Below are 21,551 nucleotides of genomic sequence, written 5' to 3'. Positions count from 1 at the left end.
GCAGCCATCCCACCAGCTATTGGCCCAATGGCGCTCGGTCTGGCAGGCCACCTCCTCTCTACTTCCTGCCGCCAGAGGCTCCGGGTTCACTTCCGGCGTGCCTACGCCTCCTCTTGCGCTCTCCTGTTAATGGCGGGCGGTAGCCGCTGAGGGGGTTGCAGATAACCGCTTCCCGCACCGGGAAAGTCTCCCCTGCCTCCCACTTTCTGCTCGCCGCCAGCGCCGGAGCTCGCCAGCATGTCTGTGGTACCGCCCAATCGCTCGCAGACCGGCTGGCCCCGGGGGGTCACTCAGTTCGGCAACAAGTACATCCAGCAGACCAAGCCCCTCACCCTGGAGCGCACCATCAATCTGTAAGTGCGGGGCGGCCTTGGCGGGCATTTCTCTCGTGAGCGCTCCTACAGACTCTCCCGCGCGTCCCCGGCTTTTCGGCGTGCTTCACGCCTCCGCACCTCCCAGCCTCCAACTCCCGCTGGCGGATGCGCGCCTTCCTCGCTCCCTCAGGCCCCTTTCTCATCCTCCTACCTCCGGGAGTTAAGAGTCCTTTTCTGTAAAGGAAGGCTTGTTCCCATCCTATGTATTCGGTCATAATGGGGAAAAACGGAGTTTGCTTTTAACTCATCCTTTCCCCACCTCTCCAGAGGTAACCAACTTCAAAATGTGTGTGTGTGTGTGTGTGTGTGTGTTTTATCCTTCCAGTGAAATGTTTATGCTTTGGCATCACGTATATGGTATTGCTTTGTGATTGTTGATGCGATACGAATGGTATAACCTAGTATCATTTTTGCACATTTCACTCTGACAGTAAGCTTTCGAGATCCAGCTGTAATGCCTAGGTCTAGTTTTTTTCCTTTTAATTGCTACTTAAATATTTCGGTTTATGAATACAACACATGTTATTCATGTGCTCAGGGCTGTCTGCCCTGCCCCATGCCTTATGCCTTCGCGTCGTCTGATGATGTCTCAACGCCAGCATCCCAGGCACCCCAAGTAGGCCCCTCCTTGGGAGTAAGGATGCTGCTATGGTTGGGCTTTCAGACTGGAGGGAACCAGAATGTTTGTACCAGAAAACCCATTGTGGGCTGTGTTTTATTTTCAACACCTTTCCGTTTCAACACTTGAAACCATTGCATTTCAAGGTCACTCTCAGCAGCAGACTCGCTGTAGCAGGTAATTGACGTTTGAGATGTCTGAAGAAATTGTCAGTAATGCTTTTTAAAATCGTGTCTGAGGATTTGTTTTCGAGGCAACGTGGTGCCTCTATTTTCCTGATGGAGGAAAGTGGCCAGTTTATGTCAGTCTGTGTACAAGTGCAAGGATTTGGTGGTATTGATGTTTTCGTAAGGCAGTTTAGGTGTTTCTCTTGTTTTATATTAAAATAAATGGACGTTCTCTCTCCGTCCTCCAACCAAAGTGATTTGAAGTTGAAAAGATGGTTAACATTGTTTTATTTTGTAAAATGTGTTGGCTTGGAAATTTAGATGATGGAAATGCTGGGTTTATAAAATCTGGAATTAGTCGATAGTTGTGTGTATAAAAGTCCTCAGGAGTGGCGGCTCAAGACTGTAATCCCAGCACCTTGGGAGGCCGAGGTGGGAGGATCACTTGAGGCCGGGAGTTGTAGACAAGTCTGGGCAACATAGGCTGTCTCTACAAAAATGTTTTTAAAAATTAAGAAAAAAATCCATCAAATGGTAAAGGCAAATGTTATCCTTTTTAAAAGTATGAAAGCACAGCTTCTGGGTTACTTTCAGTGGTGATTAGAGCTAAAACCCACAGTCTTTTCTTGTTTTGTCTTGATTACTGAATTAATTTGCATCAAGCCATTATGTAGAATTAACTTGGCAAAATAGTTAGCTTTCAGCAAGATTTTAATCTTCGCTCTATTAAAATTATGGGTTGATTTACAGTACATTTCTTCTCCTATATAAATATAAATGTTCAGAAATAATCATTGTGTTGTGAACTTAAGTTCACCTCAGTTAATATTAAGTTGAAAACAAATGCGCTCTCCCCAGTATATTTTCTTTCAGGAAATATTGCATGAATGCCTACTTTGTGCCAGGCACTGTGCACAATACTGGATATACATTGGTGAGGAAGTAAGGTGTAGCCCCTGCTTTATGAAGCTCACAGTATGATGAGAACAATATGTATGTCTGGGCTGGCACTCTGATTTCACAGGTGAAAATTCTGACATTTCATCTTGACATCTCTTTACTGATATATTGGAGCTGGCTCTTGCAACAGAGATGTGTAATGGCTATCCTTAATTCTTTCTAACTCAGGTTGTGAGAATTAAATGTTAATATATGTAAAGCGTTTGAAAAAATTGCCTGGCACATCGTGCTGTGTAGCATATCTGCTGCTGCTATGGATGATGGTGTTAGATTTAGCCTTGGGTCTACTGAGGACGTTCTTTAAATCTTTAAAGCATCCTTGAAATGGTATATTTTAATTATTTTATAGCTTTTTCGTATGCCTAGAACTTGGCTTCTGAAATTAAAGTAATTTTTAAAGTTTTGGCAACCTTGATTTTTTTCCCCTTTCAAGAATGGCTGAGTGTAGTAGATGCAATAATGTTGACTATTAATGTCAAGGGCTTTTGGTAGAATAGATACTATAGGTGGGCAAATGTGGCCTAAATTCTTACTCAAAGGCTTCTTGCTGTAAGGCTTTAATTAAGGGCGTACGACATATAAGTATGGAATTTTTAAGTATCTTTAAAGAAAAATTTGATCCTTATTAGGCAAGATGAAAACTGTCTTTAACAGTTTGAGCCATATTTTAAATTCTTGGTAAAGGGGTGGGTAGAAGATTCAGATGAGGAGAAGGAAACAATAAGGAGACTGAATAGAATAAATGCCCAAGGCTAGTAAATAGGGTTAGAGGACAGAAAGAGAAAGTAGAAGAGTTGCTGTGAAAAGGAAAGGCTGTGGTGCAAGAAAAATCTGAGGATAGTTGACTGAGAGAAATAGAAAATAACTGGAGGGATGTTGATGAAAAGTGGTGGCTTAGTTTTAGAAAAAAGAGATTAACCATTAGCACCCATAATTAAAACTTTCTGATTAGATTAGTAGTCAGAGGAATGCAGGGGGACATTAATTATTAGCCAAATTGGTCTTGTTGGAATAGCAGCCATGGTCTAAAACCAGAGGATTACTAATGTTCAGATAACCATTTCTCTAAGCATTTAAGGATAGTGTTATCTACACTTGAAAGTTAAAGTATGGAGGAGTAGCTTGATCTCATGGAAGCTCTGGCTTTTTTTTTTTTTTTTTTTTTGAGACGGAGTCATGCTCTGTTGCCCAGGCTGGAGTGCAGTGGCGGGATCTCAGCTCCCTGCAAGCTCCGCCTCCCGGGTTCACGCCATTCTCCTGTCTCAGCCTCCCAAGTAGCTGGGACTACAGGCGCCCACCACTTCGACCGGCTAGTTTTTTGTATTTTTTTTTTAGTAGAGACGGGGTTTCACCGTGTTAGCCAGGATGGTCTCGATCTCCTGACCTCGTGATCCGCCCGTCTCGGCCTCCCAAAGTGCTGGGATTACAGGCTTGAGCCACCGCGCCCGGCGGGAAGCTCTGGCTTTAAGAGTCCAGAGAACAAGATTCCAATCTCTACTGTCTCATTAACTTTAGTTATGTAACTGTACAAATCCTGTGTCTCTGAGTACAACATATGCACTTTTTTTTGTACTGTGGTTTCTTTATGCTAATGTCTGTCATGGTAAATTATATTCTTCAGTTCTCATGTTAGATGTTTGTCTTTGGATCACAGGTACCCTCTTACCAATTATACTTTTGGTACAAAAGAGCCCCTCTATGAGAAGGACAGCTCTGTGGCAGCCAGATTTCAGCGCATGAGGGAAGAATTTGATAAAATTGGAATGAGGAGGACTGTAGAAGGGGTTCTGATTGTACATGAGCACCGGCTACCCCATGTGTTACTGCTACAGCTGGGAACAACTTTCTTCAAACTGTAAGTAGTGTTGGAAATTAACAGCAAGACAGTTTTTAGTAGGATTGCTGTTTATGCAGCTGTGGACTACAATTTTAGCCCTCGGTCATTTATTTCAACAAACACTGCTGTTAATGATGTCTTTAAAAAGAGAAAATCACGAGTAATTTTTCTCCATTGCGGTGCTCATTTATTTTCCTAACTAGTAATCTGCGTGTTTCTATATGTTGTCGATGTTAGTGATTGAGCTTGGTAGAAACCCTGTGGAATAGTTGAGTTCAAGATCAATGTCTAGATGTCATTGTAGTATCACCAAGAACAATTGGTATTTCTTTCTTGGTATGATTTGCATTTCCTATTCTTAAGATGACTTAGGTTTTTGTGGATAACAGTTTATTTTTTTTGTCATTTAAGCTCCTGCATCTCTCAAACATTTGATCCACAACTATTTGACTAGGTTATACCAAAAAGAAAGGTCTCCAATACTTAGATGGCGCTCTTGAAAAAGTGTCCCATTGTTTAGGCCTAAAGAATATGATCCATTCCTCTCTGGGCATTTCTAGACTCCATTATCATCAGATAGCTTCCAGAGACGAGATTGGGATGGACTGGTGGTTAGCAATTTTGTTTATGTTTGTGCTATGTTATGTATTCTGTTGGTTTAAAACTAGGGTTTATGTGATGGGTACATATGGACATAAAGTTGGAAAAAATGAACACTGTATACTCCAAAGGTGGGGAGCGGGAGGGAGAGGCGAGAGTTGAAATACTTCCTGTTAGATGTTATGTTCACTGTTTTGGTGATTGGTTCACTAGAAGCCTAAACCTTAGCATTACACCATATACCTATGTAATAAACTTGTACATGTACCCCTTGAATCGACAATAAAATAAAAATAAATATATACAAAGAGGAAAAAAACCTGGGGTTTGTATACTGTTAGTCTGGGGAATTGACATGAATTCAAGCATATTCTCCCCCTTCACTTTGATACTTGTTTTGATTGCCTTATTACACTGAAATATGTTACTTAGTGACTTGATAGACATAACATTTATTGTGTTCTTTGTTATCTCCAAATTGCATTAAGTTGAAAGCTGAAATTCTTAACTTTTATACAGACCTGGTGGTGAACTTAACCCAGGAGAAGATGAAGTTGAAGGACTAAAACGCTTAATGACAGAGGTATTTTTCTGTTTAACCTAACTTTGCATACCATCAATGTAATAGTTAATTTGGCTTTTAATGTCTTGTAAAAAGGATGTTTAGGCCGGGCGCGGTGGCTCAAGCCTGTAATCCCAGCACTTTGGGAGGCCGAGACGGGCGGATCACGAGTTCAGGAGATCGAGACCATCCTGGCTAACACGGTGAAACCCCGTCTCTACTAAAATACAAAAAAAAATTAGCCGGGCGAGGTGGCGGGCGCCTGTACTCCCAGCTACTCGGGAGGCTGAGGCAGGAGAATGGCGTGAACCCGGGAGGCGGAGCTTGCAGTGAGCTGAGATCCGGCCATTGCACTCCAGCCTGGGCAACAGAGCTAGACTCCGTCTCAAAAAAAAAAAAAAAAAAAAAGGATGTTTATTTTGGAATATTGAGTTTTCAATAAATACAACTTAAACCCCAGAATGTTAGTACAATGTTGATTTTTTTTACAAGTTGAACTTACACTTCAATTTTTAAAATGTTAAACTGTGTCACAGCAATGATAAAAACTGACATTTAAGTATTACTGTGCTAGACACTGTTCTAAGTGCTTTACATGTGCTAATTCCTTTAATCACCACCACAACTCTAGGAAGCAGATATTATTAAGTTTAAATTACTTCTTGTTATATAGCTAGTGTGTTGTAGAGCTAGAGGTTTGAATGCAGGTAGTTTTGTTCAAGAGTAGGCCTCTATGGAATTTTGAAAAGAGAAAGACGCCTGTGTTTTCACTTTTTTCACATATTTTTTAGACTTTGCCCAAATTATTCTACTTTTAAAAAATCATTGTAATGCCTGCATGTAAAGACTTGGGGCCAAATGCATAGTTACTGAGGATTTTGAGACTGTAAGTTGTTTTCAATGTTAGTTTTCTTCTTTAACATGCAGTTGCCGCCTGCCCCCTTTACAAAAGTCATACATTCTCTGTGCAAAAAGCTTGGCAAACACAGAAAAGCAAAGGAGAAACAAAACTAAAGTCACTTGTAATTCTCCTACTTTTGACCTATTGGTTTGTCTTTCTAGTATTTCTAAAAATGTATTATAACTCTTAAACATTTACTGTGCTTGGACTTCCATTTATGTAATGTCTGGTACAAAGATATAAGTGCAGTAGGATTGAGGGAGTGCAAAATGAGAGACTCACAAAAGCAAAATTTTTGGAAACTGGAAAACAGATGGGCAAATTATAACTAACTTGGCAGAAACCTTAGTCCAACAGACAGGCAGGCAGAATCCAACACTGCAGAGTACCAGAATGACTGAGGAACTGAAGGTGCTAGGTACTTATGAAAGTGGGGGCATGCATGGGCTGAAAACTGGACTGGTTCAAAGTATATATGAAGTATATTTATACAGGTTGAGTATTCCCTGTCTGAGAGCTTGGGACCAGAAGTGTTTAGCTACTATTTGATAGCACAATAGGGTGATTATAGTTAGTAATCACTTAATTGTAAATTTTAAAATAACTAAAAGAGTATAATTGGATTGTTTGTAACACAAAGGATAAATGCTTGAGGGGGTGGATACCCTGTTCTCCATGATGTGAATATTATGCATTGCATGCCTGTATCAAAACATCTTGTGTACCCCATACATATATACATCTACTATATATGCAAAAAAATTAAAAAAAAGGTGATTAGGATTTGGGATTTTTTTTCAGGTTTTGGAATATTTGCATTATGCTTACCAGTTAAGCATCCCATATACAAAACTTGAAATGCTCCAATGAACATTTCCTTTTTTTTTTTTTTTTTTCTTGAGACGAAGTCTCTCTCTTGTCACCCAGGCTAGAGTGCAATGGTGTAATCTCGGCTCACTGTAACATCCACCTCCCGGGTTTAAGCGATTCTCCTGCCTCACCCTCCCCAGTAGATGGAATTACAGGCACCTTCCACCATGCCTGGTTAATTTTTGTAGTTTTAGTGGAGACGGGGTTTCACCATGTTGGCCAGGCTGGTCTGGAACTCCTGACCTCAGGTGATCCGCCTTCCTTGGCCTTCCAAAGTGCTGGGATTACAGGCGTGCGCCACCGCACCCGGCCTGAGCATTTCCTTTGAACATCATTTCAGTGCTCAAAAAGTTTGAGATTTTGGAGTTTCAGATTGGGATGTTCAATCTGTGTATCTAGATTGTCTTCCCCACTCTGTAATTAGGCAAAGACTGGCTGATGATTGATTCTCTGTAGTAATTGAATCAGAGAACAGCTAGCAATGAAAAAAGTTTAGGGGATGGGGAAGAATAAGCAAGAGTTCCCATTCTGAATAGTCAGACTCTTGGACTTCTATTAGGCTGACAGGATGTTAACAATTGGGCTTATTTTAAAAAAATTTTTTTTGAGTCAGAGTTTTGCTCTTGTTGCCCAGGCTGGGGTGCAGTGGTGTGATATCCAGTGTGAGCAATGGTTGCTCACAGCAACCTCTGCCTCCTGGGTTCAAGCGATTCTCCTGCCTCAGCCTCCAGAGTAGCTGGGATTACAGGTGCCCACTGCCATGCCCAGCTAATTTTTGTATTTTTAGTAGAGATGGGGTTTCACCATGTTGGCCAGGCTGGTCTCAAACTCCTGACCTCAGGTGATCTGCCTGCTTTGGCCTCCCAAAGTGCTGGGATTATAGATGTGAGTCACCGTGCGCGGTCTAAGCTTATTTATTTTTTTTTAGAGACAGGGTCTCACTCTGTTCCTCAGGCTAGAGGACGGTGGTGTGATCATAGCTCACTGTAACCACAAACTCCTGGGCTCAAGCAATCTTCCTGCCTCAGCGTCCTGAGTAGCTAGGACTGCAGGTGTGTGCCACGATGCCTGGCTAATTAAAAAAAATTTTTTTATAGAGATGAGATCTTGCTATGTTGCCCAGGCTGGTCGCAAACTCCTGGCCTGAAGAAGTCCTCCCATCTCAGCCTCCCAAAGCATTGGGATTACGTGCATGAGCCACCAGGCCCAGCCAACAATTAGATTTATATATCCCAGGCTAAGGGTTGGAAATCTTGTTTCTGGAAAAAGTGACCAGTCCAAGAAAAACTTCAGATACTGCCATTTTGGAGCTGTCTTAGTCTGTTTAATATTGCTATAACAGAATACCTGAGGCTGGGTAATTTATAAAGAAAAAGATTTATTTGGCTCACCAGTTGCGGTGGCAAGATTGGGTAGCTGGCGAGGGCTTCATGCTGCTTCCACTCATGGTAGAAAGCAAAATGGGAGTGGGCATGTGCAAAGAGATGATGACATGGCAAGGGAGGAAGCAAGAGTGAATCCGGGAAGCCACGCTCTTGAACAACCCAGTCTCCAGGGAACTAATCCATTCCTGATGGCAGAAGGGTATTAAAACTATTAATGAAGGATCCACCTCCATGACTTAAACACCTTCCACTAGGCCCTGCCTGCCAACACTGTCACATTGGGGATCAGATTTCAGCATGAGTTTGGGGGCAGGGAGACAACCCATATCCAAAACAAAGCAAGAATTTTCTATAGAAATAATGTAGTCCTGGACCGGGCACAGTGGCTTACATTTGTAATCCCAGCACTTTGGGAGGCCGAGGCGGGTGGATCACAAGGTCAGGAGTTAGAGACAGCCTGACCAACATGGTGAAACCCCGTCTCTACTGAAATAAAAAAAAAATTAGCCGGGCGTGGTGGCGGGCGCCTGTAATCCCAGCTACTCAGGAGGCTGAGGCAGAAGAATCAGTTGAACCCAGGAGGTGGAGGTTGCAGTGAACCGAGATCGCGCCACTGCACGGCAGCCTGGGCAACAGAGCAAGACTTCGTCTACAAAAAAAAAAAAGAAAAAAAAATCGTAGTCCTATCACTCATGCACACAGAGGTGACAATTAAGCCTCTTGTTGCTTCTACCTTGTGAGTACACAACCAAATATCACCAGGCTTTTGGAGAAAACTTCTTAACAAGAAAGAGATCAAAAGAAGCAAAAGGACCTTAACAGAAGCAGTAAATTCAACCATTGACAAAACTGTGATTAATATTCTTGGTTAAATAAGAGGAGATTTTGCATCTGTGAAACAGTGCTGTTAAAAAGGCATTTTAGCCAACAAAAACCTCATGGATATTTAAAAAAATGTTGGAAGAGATAAAAAATTCAGTAAAAAGTTAAGAGTTTCATTCTACCAGAAAATAGAATGAAAAGATGATAGAATGTAGGTAAGAAAAGATAAAATTAGTGGGTCATTCTAGAAGGACCAATATAAACTACAGATAAATAGAACAGAGTAAAGGAAGAATTAGTAAAGCATAATTGGAGAAAATTTCTCAAACCTCAAAGAGCATGAGTTTTTAGATTGAAAAGGCCTACTGGCCTTGCTTCTATAGTGAATGTTTAAAGATCCATGCAAAGGCATGTCATCATGAAATTTTAGATCCTACAAACAAATAAAAAGATCCTAAAAGCTTCCAAAGTGGGAGGTGGAGGATTGGTAAGTAGAGAGGTTAAATGCAAAACATCAAAATCAGAAATTGCATTAAACTACCCAGAAATAATTCTGGAAGCTAAAGGATGGTGGAGTGTTGTCTTTGTGATTTTGAGAGACTATGATCTCTGTCCAAGAATTTTCTAATCAAACTATAAATCAAATGTGTGGGTAAAAGTTATTTCTGGACATGCAGAGTTTCAAAAAATTTCATCTCTTGTACCTTTTCTCAGGAAGCTACTAGAGGGTGTTCACCCCCAAACTGGAATAAAATAAGAAGATAGAGAATTAGAAATATTAAGATCTAACAACATAGGAGAGAGACCAAGAGAAACCCTAGGACTCCAGCTGGGAAGCAGGGTTGAGACTATCAAGTACAGATTACAGCAGGATGATAGAAAAACGTGTCTTAGGCTGGGTATGGTGGCTCATGCCTGCAATTTCAGCACTTAGGGAGGCCAAGATGGGCAGATCACTTGAGCCTAGGAGTTTGAGACCAGCCTTGGCAACATGGCGAAAAATTAGCCTGGTGCGGTGGCTTGCACCTGTAGTCCCAGCTACTCGGGAGGCTGGGGGACAGGGGAGGCTGAGGTGAGGGAAGCACTTGAGCCCATGAGGTGGAGGTTGCAGTGAGTGGAGATCACACCACTGCACTCCAGCGTGGGTGACAGAGTGAGATCTTGTCTTGAAAAAAACAAAAACATGTCTTAGAAAAGATGAAATTAATAGAATAACTGACAATTGATATTTGAATTGAGAAGAAATTTAAATTCTTGTGGAGAATGTGGGAAACGAATTTAGTGATAGCAAAGGAAATGAAAGTTACTAACTAAAGAACAGGAAGATTGAAGAAATGAGGAGATATGGTTACTCTGTTGTGACTGATCTACCTGATCATACTAACTTAAATACTGAATGTTGACTTAACCAAATATTGATAATGGGAAGATGCTGGAAGAAAAAGTATAACTAGGTCATGTGATTTTAATATCTAAATTCTCATTCATAGTAGAGGGTTATAGGCTTTTAAAAAAGTTTTTAAAATGAAAATCTGGGCCGGGCGCGGTGGCTCAAGCCTGTAATCCCAGCACTTTGGGAGGCCGAGGCGGGCGGATCACAAGGTCAGGAGATCGAGACCACAGTGAAACCCCGTCTCTACTAAAAATAGAAAAAATTAGCCGGGCGCGGTGGCGGGCGCCTGTAGTCCCAGCTACTCAGGAGGCTGAGGCAGGAGAATGGCGGGAACCCGGGAGGCGGAGCTTGCAGTGAGCCGAGATCGCGCCACTGCACTCCAGCCTGGGCAACAGCGTGAGACTCTGTCTCAAAAAAAAAAATAAAATAAAATAAAATAAAATGAAAATCTGGGCGCGGTGGCTCACGCCTGTAATCCCAGCACTTTGGGAGGCCGAGGTGGGTGGATCACGAGGTCAAGAGATTGAGACCATCCTGGCCAACATGGTGAAACCCCATTTCTACTAAAAATACAAAAAAGCCGGGTGTGGTGGCGGGTACCTGTGGTCCCAGCTACTCGGGAGGCTGAGGCAGGAGAGTCCCTTGGACCCAGGAGGCGGAGGTTGCAGTGAGCCGAGATTGCACCACTGCACTCCAGCCTGGGCAACAGAGTGAGACTCTGTCTCAGAAAAATAAAATGAAAATGAAAAATCAAGAAACCATCATAAAAGAATATTTTGGCTGGGCATGGTGGCTCACACCTGTAATCCCAGTGCTTTGTGGGGCTGAGGCCAGAAGATTGCTTGAGGCCAGGAGTTATAGTGAGCCATGATTGCGTCACTGCGCTCCAGCCTGAGTGACAGAGCAAGACCCTATCTCTTAGAAAAATGTGGTTTTGAGGCCCGGCACAGTGGCTCATGCCTGTAAGCCCAGCACTCTGGGAGACTGAGGCGGGCGGATCATCTGAGGTCAGGTGTTTAAGACCAGCCTGAACAACAGGGTGAAACCCCGTCTCTACTAAAAAGACAAAAAATTAGCTGGGCATGGTAGTGTGTGCCTGTAATCCCAGCTACTCACGAGGCTGAGTTAGGAGAATTACTTGAACCTGGGCGGCGGAGGTTGCAGTGAGCCGGGATTGTGCCATTGCACTCCAGCCTGGGCAACGAGCAAAACTCCGTCTCAAAAAAAAAAAAAAAAAAAAAAGTTTTGAAAAATACGACTTTACATTGAAGAAACCTGATAAACAGTACCTCAGCCAGGTGATCGAGGTTGGCGTTAGTGATAAGCCACATTGATGCAGCGTGTACCCTTGATATGATGGTGATGAGAATGGCCCTTTTACCTCTGTATTTTTCTTCCCAAAAGCTCATAACCTCAGTTAATTGAGGGATGTTTTACAAAATACTTGACCAGTGTTCCTCAAAACTATCAAGATCATCAAAAACAAGGAAAATATGAAAAGCTGTCACAATATAGAGGAACCTTGGAAGAAATGAAGATTAAGTGTAATATGGTATCTTAGATGGGATCCTGGGACTGAAAAATGAAAAAGGACATTAGGTTAAAGATTACGGATATCTGAATAATATATGGACTTCAATTAATAACCTTGTCTTGGTATTGGTTGATTAGTTTGACAAATGTGCCTTACTAATGTGAGATGTTAACAACAGGGGAAACTGGGTGTGGGGTATGTGGGAAGTCTCTGCTAAAGTTTTGCAAGTTTTCTGTAAATCTAAAACTACCCTAAAATAAACCGTTTATTTAAGACCAAGAAGAATGCTTTAAAAATAGAAGCAAACAGGGGAAAAACAACCAAGAGTTGAAAGTTATAGCCAGTGGGAATGGGTGAAGCAGGACAGAGAACTGCAGTTTCTCACCATGAACATTGTGGAACTGTTTTTGGCCACTTAAAATATGTAGAGTATGACTTTGATTAAAATAAGTTTAATGTTCTGCTATACAAATTAATAAAAATGAAAGTTGAATTTTGAACACAGTTTTTATGTTAATACTAGCTTGCCAATTTTGAACTAATATTATATGTCTTGGGCAGAGTGACATCTATAATAACAGATTATAGAGATGAAATCTATATGGAAGGCATATTATCCCTTTGTCTCTATTAGGAGCACTGCTAAGAATTTTCTTTTCACTGAAGAAGGGGATTCGTGAGTACATATATTTAGTTGTTCACTGGCTGTCTTATTTCTTTTTGACAGATACTGGGTCGTCAGGATGGAGTTTTGCAAGACTGGGTCATTGACGACTGCATTGGTAACTGGTGGAGACCAAATTTTGAACCTCCTCAGGTTAGTGTTCAGTTATATTTGCTAGGCATTTTGGAAGCAGAAAGCTCGTTTAATTCTAGCCACTTTAAAAAAGATTAAAGTAGAATTTGACTTGAAATTTTCTTTTCTTCCCTCCTTAATTTAAATTACAAAATTAAGCCAAGCACTTCTTATTTTAAAGGAAAATGTAAAACAAATACAAGGCTGGGCAAGGTGGCTCATGCCTGTAATCCCAGCACTTTGGGAGGCCAAGGTGGGTGGATCACCTGTTGAGGTCAGGAGTTTGAGACCAGCCTGGCCAACATGGCGAAACCCCATCTCTACTAAAAAAATATAAAAATGAGCCAGGTTTGGTGGTACAAACCTGTAATCCCAGCTACTCAGGAGGCTGAGGCAGGAGAATTGCTTGAACCTGGGAGGCAGAAGTTGCAGTGAACCGAGATTTTGTCGCTGCACTCCAGCCTGGACAACAGAGCGAGACTCCTTCTCAAAATAAATAAATAAATAGAACAAATACAAAAGAAGAGAGAATGGTAAAAGTGAATGACTTGCGCTACCCGTTATCTGCCTTTAACAGTTAGCACATCACAGCCCCTTGTTCCACCGCACCATTCTCCTGCCCTTATCTTGGATTATTTTGAAGCGTATCCTAGCTATTCATTTCAATTGTAAATATTTCATTGTGAATCATAAAAGATAAGGATCTCTTTAAAAACAACCGTAGTTCTGTCATTATCATACTAAAACAATTCCATATTATTGTCAAATATATAGTCACTGTTCACATATCCTGATTATTTCAATTTTCTTTTTATAATTTGTTTGGATTAGGATAGTCTCTAAAGTCTCTTTTACACAGTTGGCACCTTTTTTTCCCTTGTATTTTATTTGTTAATGAAAATAGGCTAATGTTTCCATTCTGATTGCATTCCCCTGTTGTTGTTGAATATGTAGTTATTTCCCCTGTGTGTCATGCAAATTGATAGTTAGATTGAGAAATTGTATTCAGGCTCAGTTAATTTGGGGAGGGGTAACAAGGCTTGTCATAGGTGGTATATTATCTATTGCCGCATAACAAATTACCTCAAAATTTAGCAGCCTTTCGGCCTCTGGGAGTTGCTTAGGGTGGTTCTGGCTTAGGCTCTCTCATGAAGTTACAGTCAAGTTGTCAGTTGGGACTGCATCATAAGGCAGAACTGGGGTTAAAGTATCTGATCTCAAGCTTACACTTGTGTGTTAGCAGACTTCTCGGTTTCATCTGGGCTGTTAGACTAAAGCTTTGCTTCAGGTGTTGCTGGCTGTTGTCTCAAGGTCTCCCTCAGTTCCTTGCCATGAGAACATCTCTAAAAGGACAACTCTCAGGCAGCTGGCTTCCCCCAGGCTGTGTGTTCCAAGAGATAGTGAGAGACAGAGTGCTAGAGGAGTGCCCAAGTAGGAACCCTTAGTCTGTGATAACCTAATCTTGGCAGTGGTATACCATCACTTCTGCAGTATGTTGTTGGTCACACAAGCCAACCCTGGTACACTGTAGGAGGGACTACACAAAGCAGTGAATACCAGGAAACAGGAGTCATTGGGGGTCATCTTAAGGCAGTCTACCGCAAGTGGTATAGTGTACTTCCATCAGGAATTTAAAAATATTTGGTTGTCTCTTTTTATAATGTTAGCAGCTCATTGATGATCATTTCCTGGTCTATGAATTCATAAGGGTTGTGATCCTCATGTAAAAAGAAACTTATGTACTACTGAAGTATGTGGTTTGTGTAGAAAAAAAAATATATGCTGCTTTTCCTTTACTTAACATTTTTCAGAAGAATGATTTAATTCCTTACCATCATCTAAAGACTTGACTTTATTCAAAAGAGAGGATAAGACCAAGACTTGGGTACAGGCAATTTGAGAGGTGATTCCAGGAAGCAGCAGAATACAGGGAGAGTGAGACCAGAAGCAGCAGAAGTAAGACAGGGCATGTTACTGATCTTTTTACACCTGTGGGCAACTGGGTTTGTTCTGTTAAGGACTGGGAACCATGTGGAATGTACCTCGTAATTGTCAGAAAGATAGATGGCTAGGGACTCCTATCCCCCATGGGATAATGAACTCCCTTGCACTTCCATGTTGAGTCTGATTGCTTGTTGAGACAGTGGCAGCAAACAGGGAACTCTCTGATACCTTTCAAACATAGCTGCCCTGAAATCGGAGGTAGTGTAATGGGGGCACACACACACACACACAAACATGTTTCATTGACCTTCAAAGTGTCAGTATGACCTTTTGGATTTAAATAATTTGAAATATTTTAATCCACGATAATGAGTGATAATGTTACTGATGCTCAAATATTCCTATTTTTGCTAATGGTGGAACTTCTTAAATTTGAATCCTGAATTCTTTAGGCAAATTAAAAAGCCCTATGACTTTATAGCTCCTTTACATGACAAGATGTTTCAGGTCAAGCGCTGCACAAAATATCAACCAAGCAAAAGACTGTTCTTTTCTTTTGCTTCTGACTCCCTTGTATGGCAGAGGGACAGGAAGATAGGAGCTGTGGAAGCTGATGCTGGTGTTCACTAAGAATTGCCAGGAACACATCTTGGCTTTAAGGAAGAACAATTTCATATGGAAACAGTGAAGTTACTTGTTCAAAGATACATAGTACAATTATTCTAAACTTTTTTTGGCTTTCTGAACATCCCTTGATCTAATTGAAAAATCCTTAGTAGTGACCCCAGTCATTTTCCAGATAACTTTTCTGAATATCCTCACTCATCTCCCCTACCACTGTCCTAGGACAGTTCCCTTCATTCACTAAAGCCTAGAGTTTGCCCTGGTGGTATTCAATATAAGGTAAGTGTATTGATTTATTTAGGAAGCCTAGAGTGTTAGTTAGGTGTCAGTGGAAAAGGAGCCTATCATCTCCCTATCTCAGTCTTTTTGTATAAACTACAGTCGACTTAAACATTAAGACCAGAGAAGAAAGGCTTAAAAAAATAGGAACACGTAGCCTTGACAGCAGAGGAAATTTGGGGAAATGCTACTCATTTTGTTTGGTCATGGTTTGGGAACTTTTGTTGTATGCGATCCACAGATCTCTTAGCTTGTGCTGTTCAAGCCACTTCTCACTTCTCTGCGACTGTTATTGTATCTGGTTTTCATGACAGTTTAAGGAACCTCCAAAGCCTGGGACAGTTGCCTCAATTCATTGTACCCTAGGGATGGCTCTAGTATATAATTATTCTAACTGGAATACTGGTTAGGTGCCAATGAGTAACATAGTGGAAAATAACATAGGCTTTTATAATTAGATAAGAGTTGAATAGATACAGTTAAATCTTGGCTTCACAACTTGGCTGAGTAATCTTGGGAAAGATACTTAGCCTCTCTTAGCATGCGTTTCTATGTAAATTGAGGATGATGCTAATACCTCCTTTTGGCAGCTTCTGCTTTTATCTCACTTTCCCCTTTTATCTGTTTTCAGCAATTTTAAATTCCCCCGCTCAAATACAACTCCAACAGCAAAAGTAGATTTCTCAGTGTATTGTGGATTTATACAAGAATTGTATAACCCTTAGACTTTTTTTTTTTTGTTCTCTGTGTCAGAATTTTTCCTTCCCGGGTAGCAACTTCCCTCTCTGATTCTCTTCATCCCTTTAAATTCTCTAAATTTCATCGAGTAAAATGGCTTTGGCTTTGCCCATCTGGCAAAACTTCATTTAGACTGCTCTTCTGGTATTCCTGAAACATGCACCCTGGGATACGGGGAGGTTTGAGGTTGGGGCTGGGAGGAGGAGCAAGAAGCATCTTGTCAAATGCCTCACAGGCTATATTTGAATTTTTAATGTAGTAAACAGGTCTACATCAGGATTCTAGACTGTTTAACGTACTGATACACACATATATATGTATATATGATGATGGTTATTTTTTTTTTTTTGAGACAGAGTCTCGCTCTGTTGCCCAGGCTGGAGTGCAGTGGCACAGTCTCAGCTCACTGCAAGCTCTGCCTTCTGGGTTCATGCCATTCTCCTGCCTTAACCTCACGAGTAGCTGGGACTACAGGTACCCGCCACCATGCCTGGCTAATTTTTTGTATTTTTAGTAGAGACGGGGTTTCACCGTGTTAGCCAGGATGGTCTCGATCTCCTGACCTCATGATCTGCCTGCCTCGGCCTCTCAAAGTGCTAGGATTATAGACGTGAACCACAGTGCCCAGCCTATATATATATTTAAAAAAACAAAACAAAACAGCTTTTAGGCCAGGCATGATGGCTCACACCTGTAATCCCAGCACTTGGGGAGGCCGAGGCAGGCGGATCACCTGAGGTTGGGAGTTCAAGACCAGCCTGGAGAAACCCTGCCTCTACTAATAATACAAAATTAGCTGGGCATGGTGGTGCATGCATGTAATCTCAGCTACTCAGGAGGCTGAGGCAGGAGAATCACTTGAACCCGGCAGGCGGAGGTTACAGTGAGCCGAGATTGCGCCATTGCACTCCAGCCTGGGCAACGAGAGCGAAACTCTGTCTCAAAAAACAAACAAACAAACAAAAAACCCAAAAAACAAACAAACAAAAGCCTTTATTAAAGATACTAATTAAATCAGACTTCATTATGTTGTAAGTATCTGAAGCTATAAATCCTGTGACTACATATTTTATCTTGAATGGTTGACTGGTTTACTGCTTGTTATTTTATATGCATTAAAGCATTTATTTACTAGTGTATCTGTTAGATAAGTCCTGGTAAAGAGAACAGAAAGTAGTATGCTTCTCCCAACAGTTTATACTATACTGGGGAGTAAGCATGTAAAGAAATGAAGCCATGGAATACATGTTAAAGTTGTATTCATTTGTAATTTCAGTATCCATATATTCCTGCACATATTACAAAGCCTAAGGAACATAAGAAGTTGTTTCTGGTTCAGCTTCAAGAAAAAGGTAAGTTATTTTGTTTTCGAAGGTAACCATCTAAAAACTTCTGTACAGTAATTTCAAGGATACCTCTATTTGTGTTTTTCGCAAAGTTCCTTGAATTTGGGGTTTATTGTAAAACTAAAAATACACACCATGCTTTTAGTTTAAAATCTGTGACTAGGAAATGTACCTTAAAAGACATAACCAAAATGTGTTAATGAGATTATCTTTTTTCTTAAACTTTTTGTTAAATGTAAAATTGGTAATTAATTTAAAAATGAAATGGAAGCAGTGATTATATAAGAACTTATAATAATGAATTCTGTTTTATTTTAGCCTTGTTTGCAGTTCCTAAAAATTACAAGCTGGTAGCTGCACCATTGTTTGAATTGTATGACAATGCACCAGGATATGGACCCATCATTTCTAGTCTCCCTCAGCTGTTGAGCAGGTACAGAAAGTTGAACATTTTTTGGTTCATCCATATTAACTGTAAAATTTAAAATATTCTGAGCCACTTGAGAAGGTATGGTTCATGAATTTTGGTCTTTAAGGAAACTAAGAAAGTAGTCTCCTAGGTCATGTGCAAGCCATAGATGAATTGTGACTAATACCATTCCCAGACTATTAAGTTTCGGCATGACATTCTGGTATTTGTGCAAATGCTCTTCCCTAATTCTGATATTCTCAAGAGTTAAGGTTGATGTCTTTATTCAAAGAAGAGATGGTTAAATAGTCAACAATGTATAAATATGAGTGGAGTTGTCTGTATAAAAATGTGGCAAATTGGCTGGATGCAGTGGCTCATGCCTGTAATCCCAGCACTTTGGGAGGCTGAGGTGGGTGTGTCACCAGGTTGGGAGCTCAAGACCAGCTTGGCCAAGATGGTGAAACCTCATCTCTACTAAAAATACAAAAATTAGCCAGGCGTGGTGGCCGGCGCCTGTAATCCCAGCTACTCAGGCTGAGGCAGAGAATTGCTTGAACCCAGGAGGCAGAGGTTGCAGTGAACCGAGATCGCGCTACTACACTCCAGCCTGAGTGACAGAGCGAGACTCCATCTAAAAAAAAAAAAGGTGGCAAATTGAATATCTTGGTGTAATATATTCTCTTTCCTTTTTTGAAACTTACTATATTTTGGCCCACATTGAGGCTTGTGGGATTAGGTCCTGAACTTTTACATGGGGTTTGAATCTTTAGGCAGTTAGAGTGATAAGAAATGCAGTTTTTTATTTTTTTTATTTTTTTATTTTTTGAGACAGAGTCTCACTCTGTTGCCCAGGCTGGAGTGCAGTGGCATGATCTCAGCTCACTGCAAGCTCCGCCTCCTGGGTTCACGCTATTCTCCTGCCTCAGCCTCCCGAGTAACTGAGACTACAGGCGCCGCCACCACGCCAGGCTAATTTTGTTTTTGTATTTTAGTAGAGACGGGGTTTCACCTTGTTAGCCAGGATGATCTTGATCTCCTGACCTCGTGATCTGCCCGTCTCAGCCTCCCAAAGTGCTGGGACTACAGGCGTGAGCCACCGCGCCCGACTGAAATGCAGTTTTTTAAAAACTGACTTGTACTGGTTGAGGTCTCTATTAGAGCCAGCCATCGATAGGAATTGCAGAATAATATGGTGGTTATGAATGTAGATTCTGCAGTCAGTGTTTGGATTTGAATCACAGTCTCAATACTTGCTGGCAATGTGACCTTGGAACAAACTATTTTACCTATTTGACTGTTTCTTCATCTGTAAATGGGGATAGTAGTCTCTACTTCAGAGGATTGTGAGGACCAAGTGAAATAATGCATATAAAATGCTTACAACAGTGCCAGTAATCTGGTACATACTTAATAAATGTTAGTGAAATTGGCCTTTTGTGAAAGCTTATTGAGTATGAAATTGCTCTTTCTACTTCGTCACTAATCAAACTTTATCTTTTGTCACTCCACTTGGGCCTCCTGCTAGATTACAAGTTGAAATGCATATGGGGGAAAAAGAGTCATATTATTTATTCAAACAGCTACTTGCCAAGTGCAGTATCTGTGCTGAGTAGTCAGAGTATAAGGACATGTAGAAACTTTTCCAGCATTAAGGAACTTATTAGTGGATAATTAATCAAATTTATAGTCTTAATTTTTTTATTATAAGTATTCAGCAACAGTGTTTTTAATGCATAAGATGTGACCAGTGGGAGAAAATTGGTGTAGAAAATGCCAAACGTGGTAAAAAGGCATTTGAAGGGGAAAAAAAGAAAATGCCAGACATGTTAAGAGAGGGTAGAAACATCCAGATAAATTTCTTTATCTTACGTGGAAAGTAGTATGTACTGTCTTTAATAAAGGTATTGTTCTTTTTAAAATTCAGGTTCAATTTTATATACAACTGAATTCCTGCGCAGTGGAGAAGTAAAAGAAGCCGCTTGTCTCTGTGAGCACAGCTATATACAGTGTAGAATAAATGTGGTAGAAAAGTTTTTTTGGTTTTATCTCTTTTGCGATCCCTAAATTGCCACCTACTTTCTTTTGTTTGAATAGTAAAATTAATATGAAGAACTAGATAGTGGTGTAAACAAATGTGATAATGTTTATTTACTTTTGGTTCTACTCATACTTTTTGTACAACATTAAAGAAAATTGACTTCTTTTTTTATTTTAATTTCTCATTAAACTTCTAAAATTCTTGTAGGTAAGGATCATTTTTCCCTCCACCTTAGGATGGTGAATGTTACAACACAATGACAGGTTTAGGTCAGTCAAGTTTATTGAACCCTTGCTTTGATACCATTCTTGGGCACATACTCCAAGACTGTATTAGATTTTTATGATGAAGAGCTTCCATTACTTTTGAAAACTGTGTTTGTCTGATTGAGTCCAAGGTGCAACTCCTAAATGAATTGTGTTGCAGAGAACTCCCAATATAATTCACTGGCCAGTACATTTTATAACCATCCAGGCCTTGGTTTGCAAGCAACAGACCTTAAACGTACAGGAAACTATTAAAATTGGCTTGATCAGCAATCATAGGAATTGGTATAAGAAGAGACTCATTTAGAGCTCAGAGTTTTCTTCACATAATGGGGATATTAATTATTTGTGCTGTTGCAAAATTATGTGTCTTATTCTTAAAGCCATGGTAAAAATAGTGATCTGTGAAGGAAATTTCTAAAATTGGACATATTAGGTTTTGAACTCTGAGATTGCACAAATATTCAATTAACTTGAAGTTATATACATAGAGAAGAAAATTTGGTTTTAGCAAATGACGGAGCCTTCGAAAATATTTTTGGAATAATGTGAATCAACCAAAAACTGGGGGTAAGGCAGAGGACAGATTTTGTCAGGTTAAGAGAAAAATACAAAATTTTAAAAACTTTAAAAAGTACTGATAAATTCAGATCAAATTTGAGGGAATAAAAAATATTAGAGCAAAGGAGTTTGCTGGTTGTGTCGTTATTTAATGATCAAAGTGTAGTGTGTATGCCTTATTATAGACTTGACTGTAGGCTTAATGTAAAAAGGAATCTTGCCAGATGTAGCTACTTAAGGAAAAAAGGGTTTTTAATAGGAATGAACTTTTGATTAGTATGGTACCAGTCACAGGGCTATTTTCCTGAATATTGGGTGATGACAAAGGTATATGATACTTGAGAAAATCAGGCCAAGTGTAGCTGAGCAATTATATTAATAAACACTCAAGTGTTTTTAGTTGGGGTCATGTCAAACCCTCACATGGTAGTTAAGTAGTGAGTAACTGTGCGTGTCCTTAGTGGTAGGTGAGTACCAGTCCCCATGACCAAAAATGCCCCCTGATTTCCTTTGAAAAAGCCAC

At 40.5% G+C, this 21,551-nt stretch overlaps 1 protein-coding gene across 1 annotated transcript; it reads left to right on the top strand.

Annotated features, from left to right (window-relative positions):
• The first annotated feature begins 93 nt into the window (after positions 1 to 93).
• On the top strand, positions 94 to 21,152 carry LOC105494066 (nudix hydrolase 21). Its single transcript, XM_011762171.2, has 7 exons — positions 94 to 353; positions 3,775 to 3,975; positions 5,077 to 5,140; positions 12,752 to 12,841; positions 17,682 to 17,757; positions 18,070 to 18,184; positions 20,088 to 21,152. The coding sequence occupies exons 1-7, from the start codon at positions 238 to 240 to the stop codon at positions 20,107 to 20,109; spliced, it is 684 nt and encodes a 227-aa protein (XP_011760473.1). The 5' UTR covers positions 94 to 237; the 3' UTR covers positions 20,110 to 21,152.
• The last annotated feature ends 399 nt before the right edge of the window (positions 21,153 to 21,551 follow it).

Source organism: Macaca nemestrina, chromosome 18, assembly GCF_043159975.1.
Source record: "Macaca nemestrina isolate mMacNem1 chromosome 18, mMacNem.hap1, whole genome shotgun sequence".
Taxonomy (NCBI): domain Eukaryota; kingdom Metazoa; phylum Chordata; class Mammalia; order Primates; family Cercopithecidae; genus Macaca; species Macaca nemestrina.
This window is presented reverse-complemented; position numbering and strand designations above follow the sequence as displayed.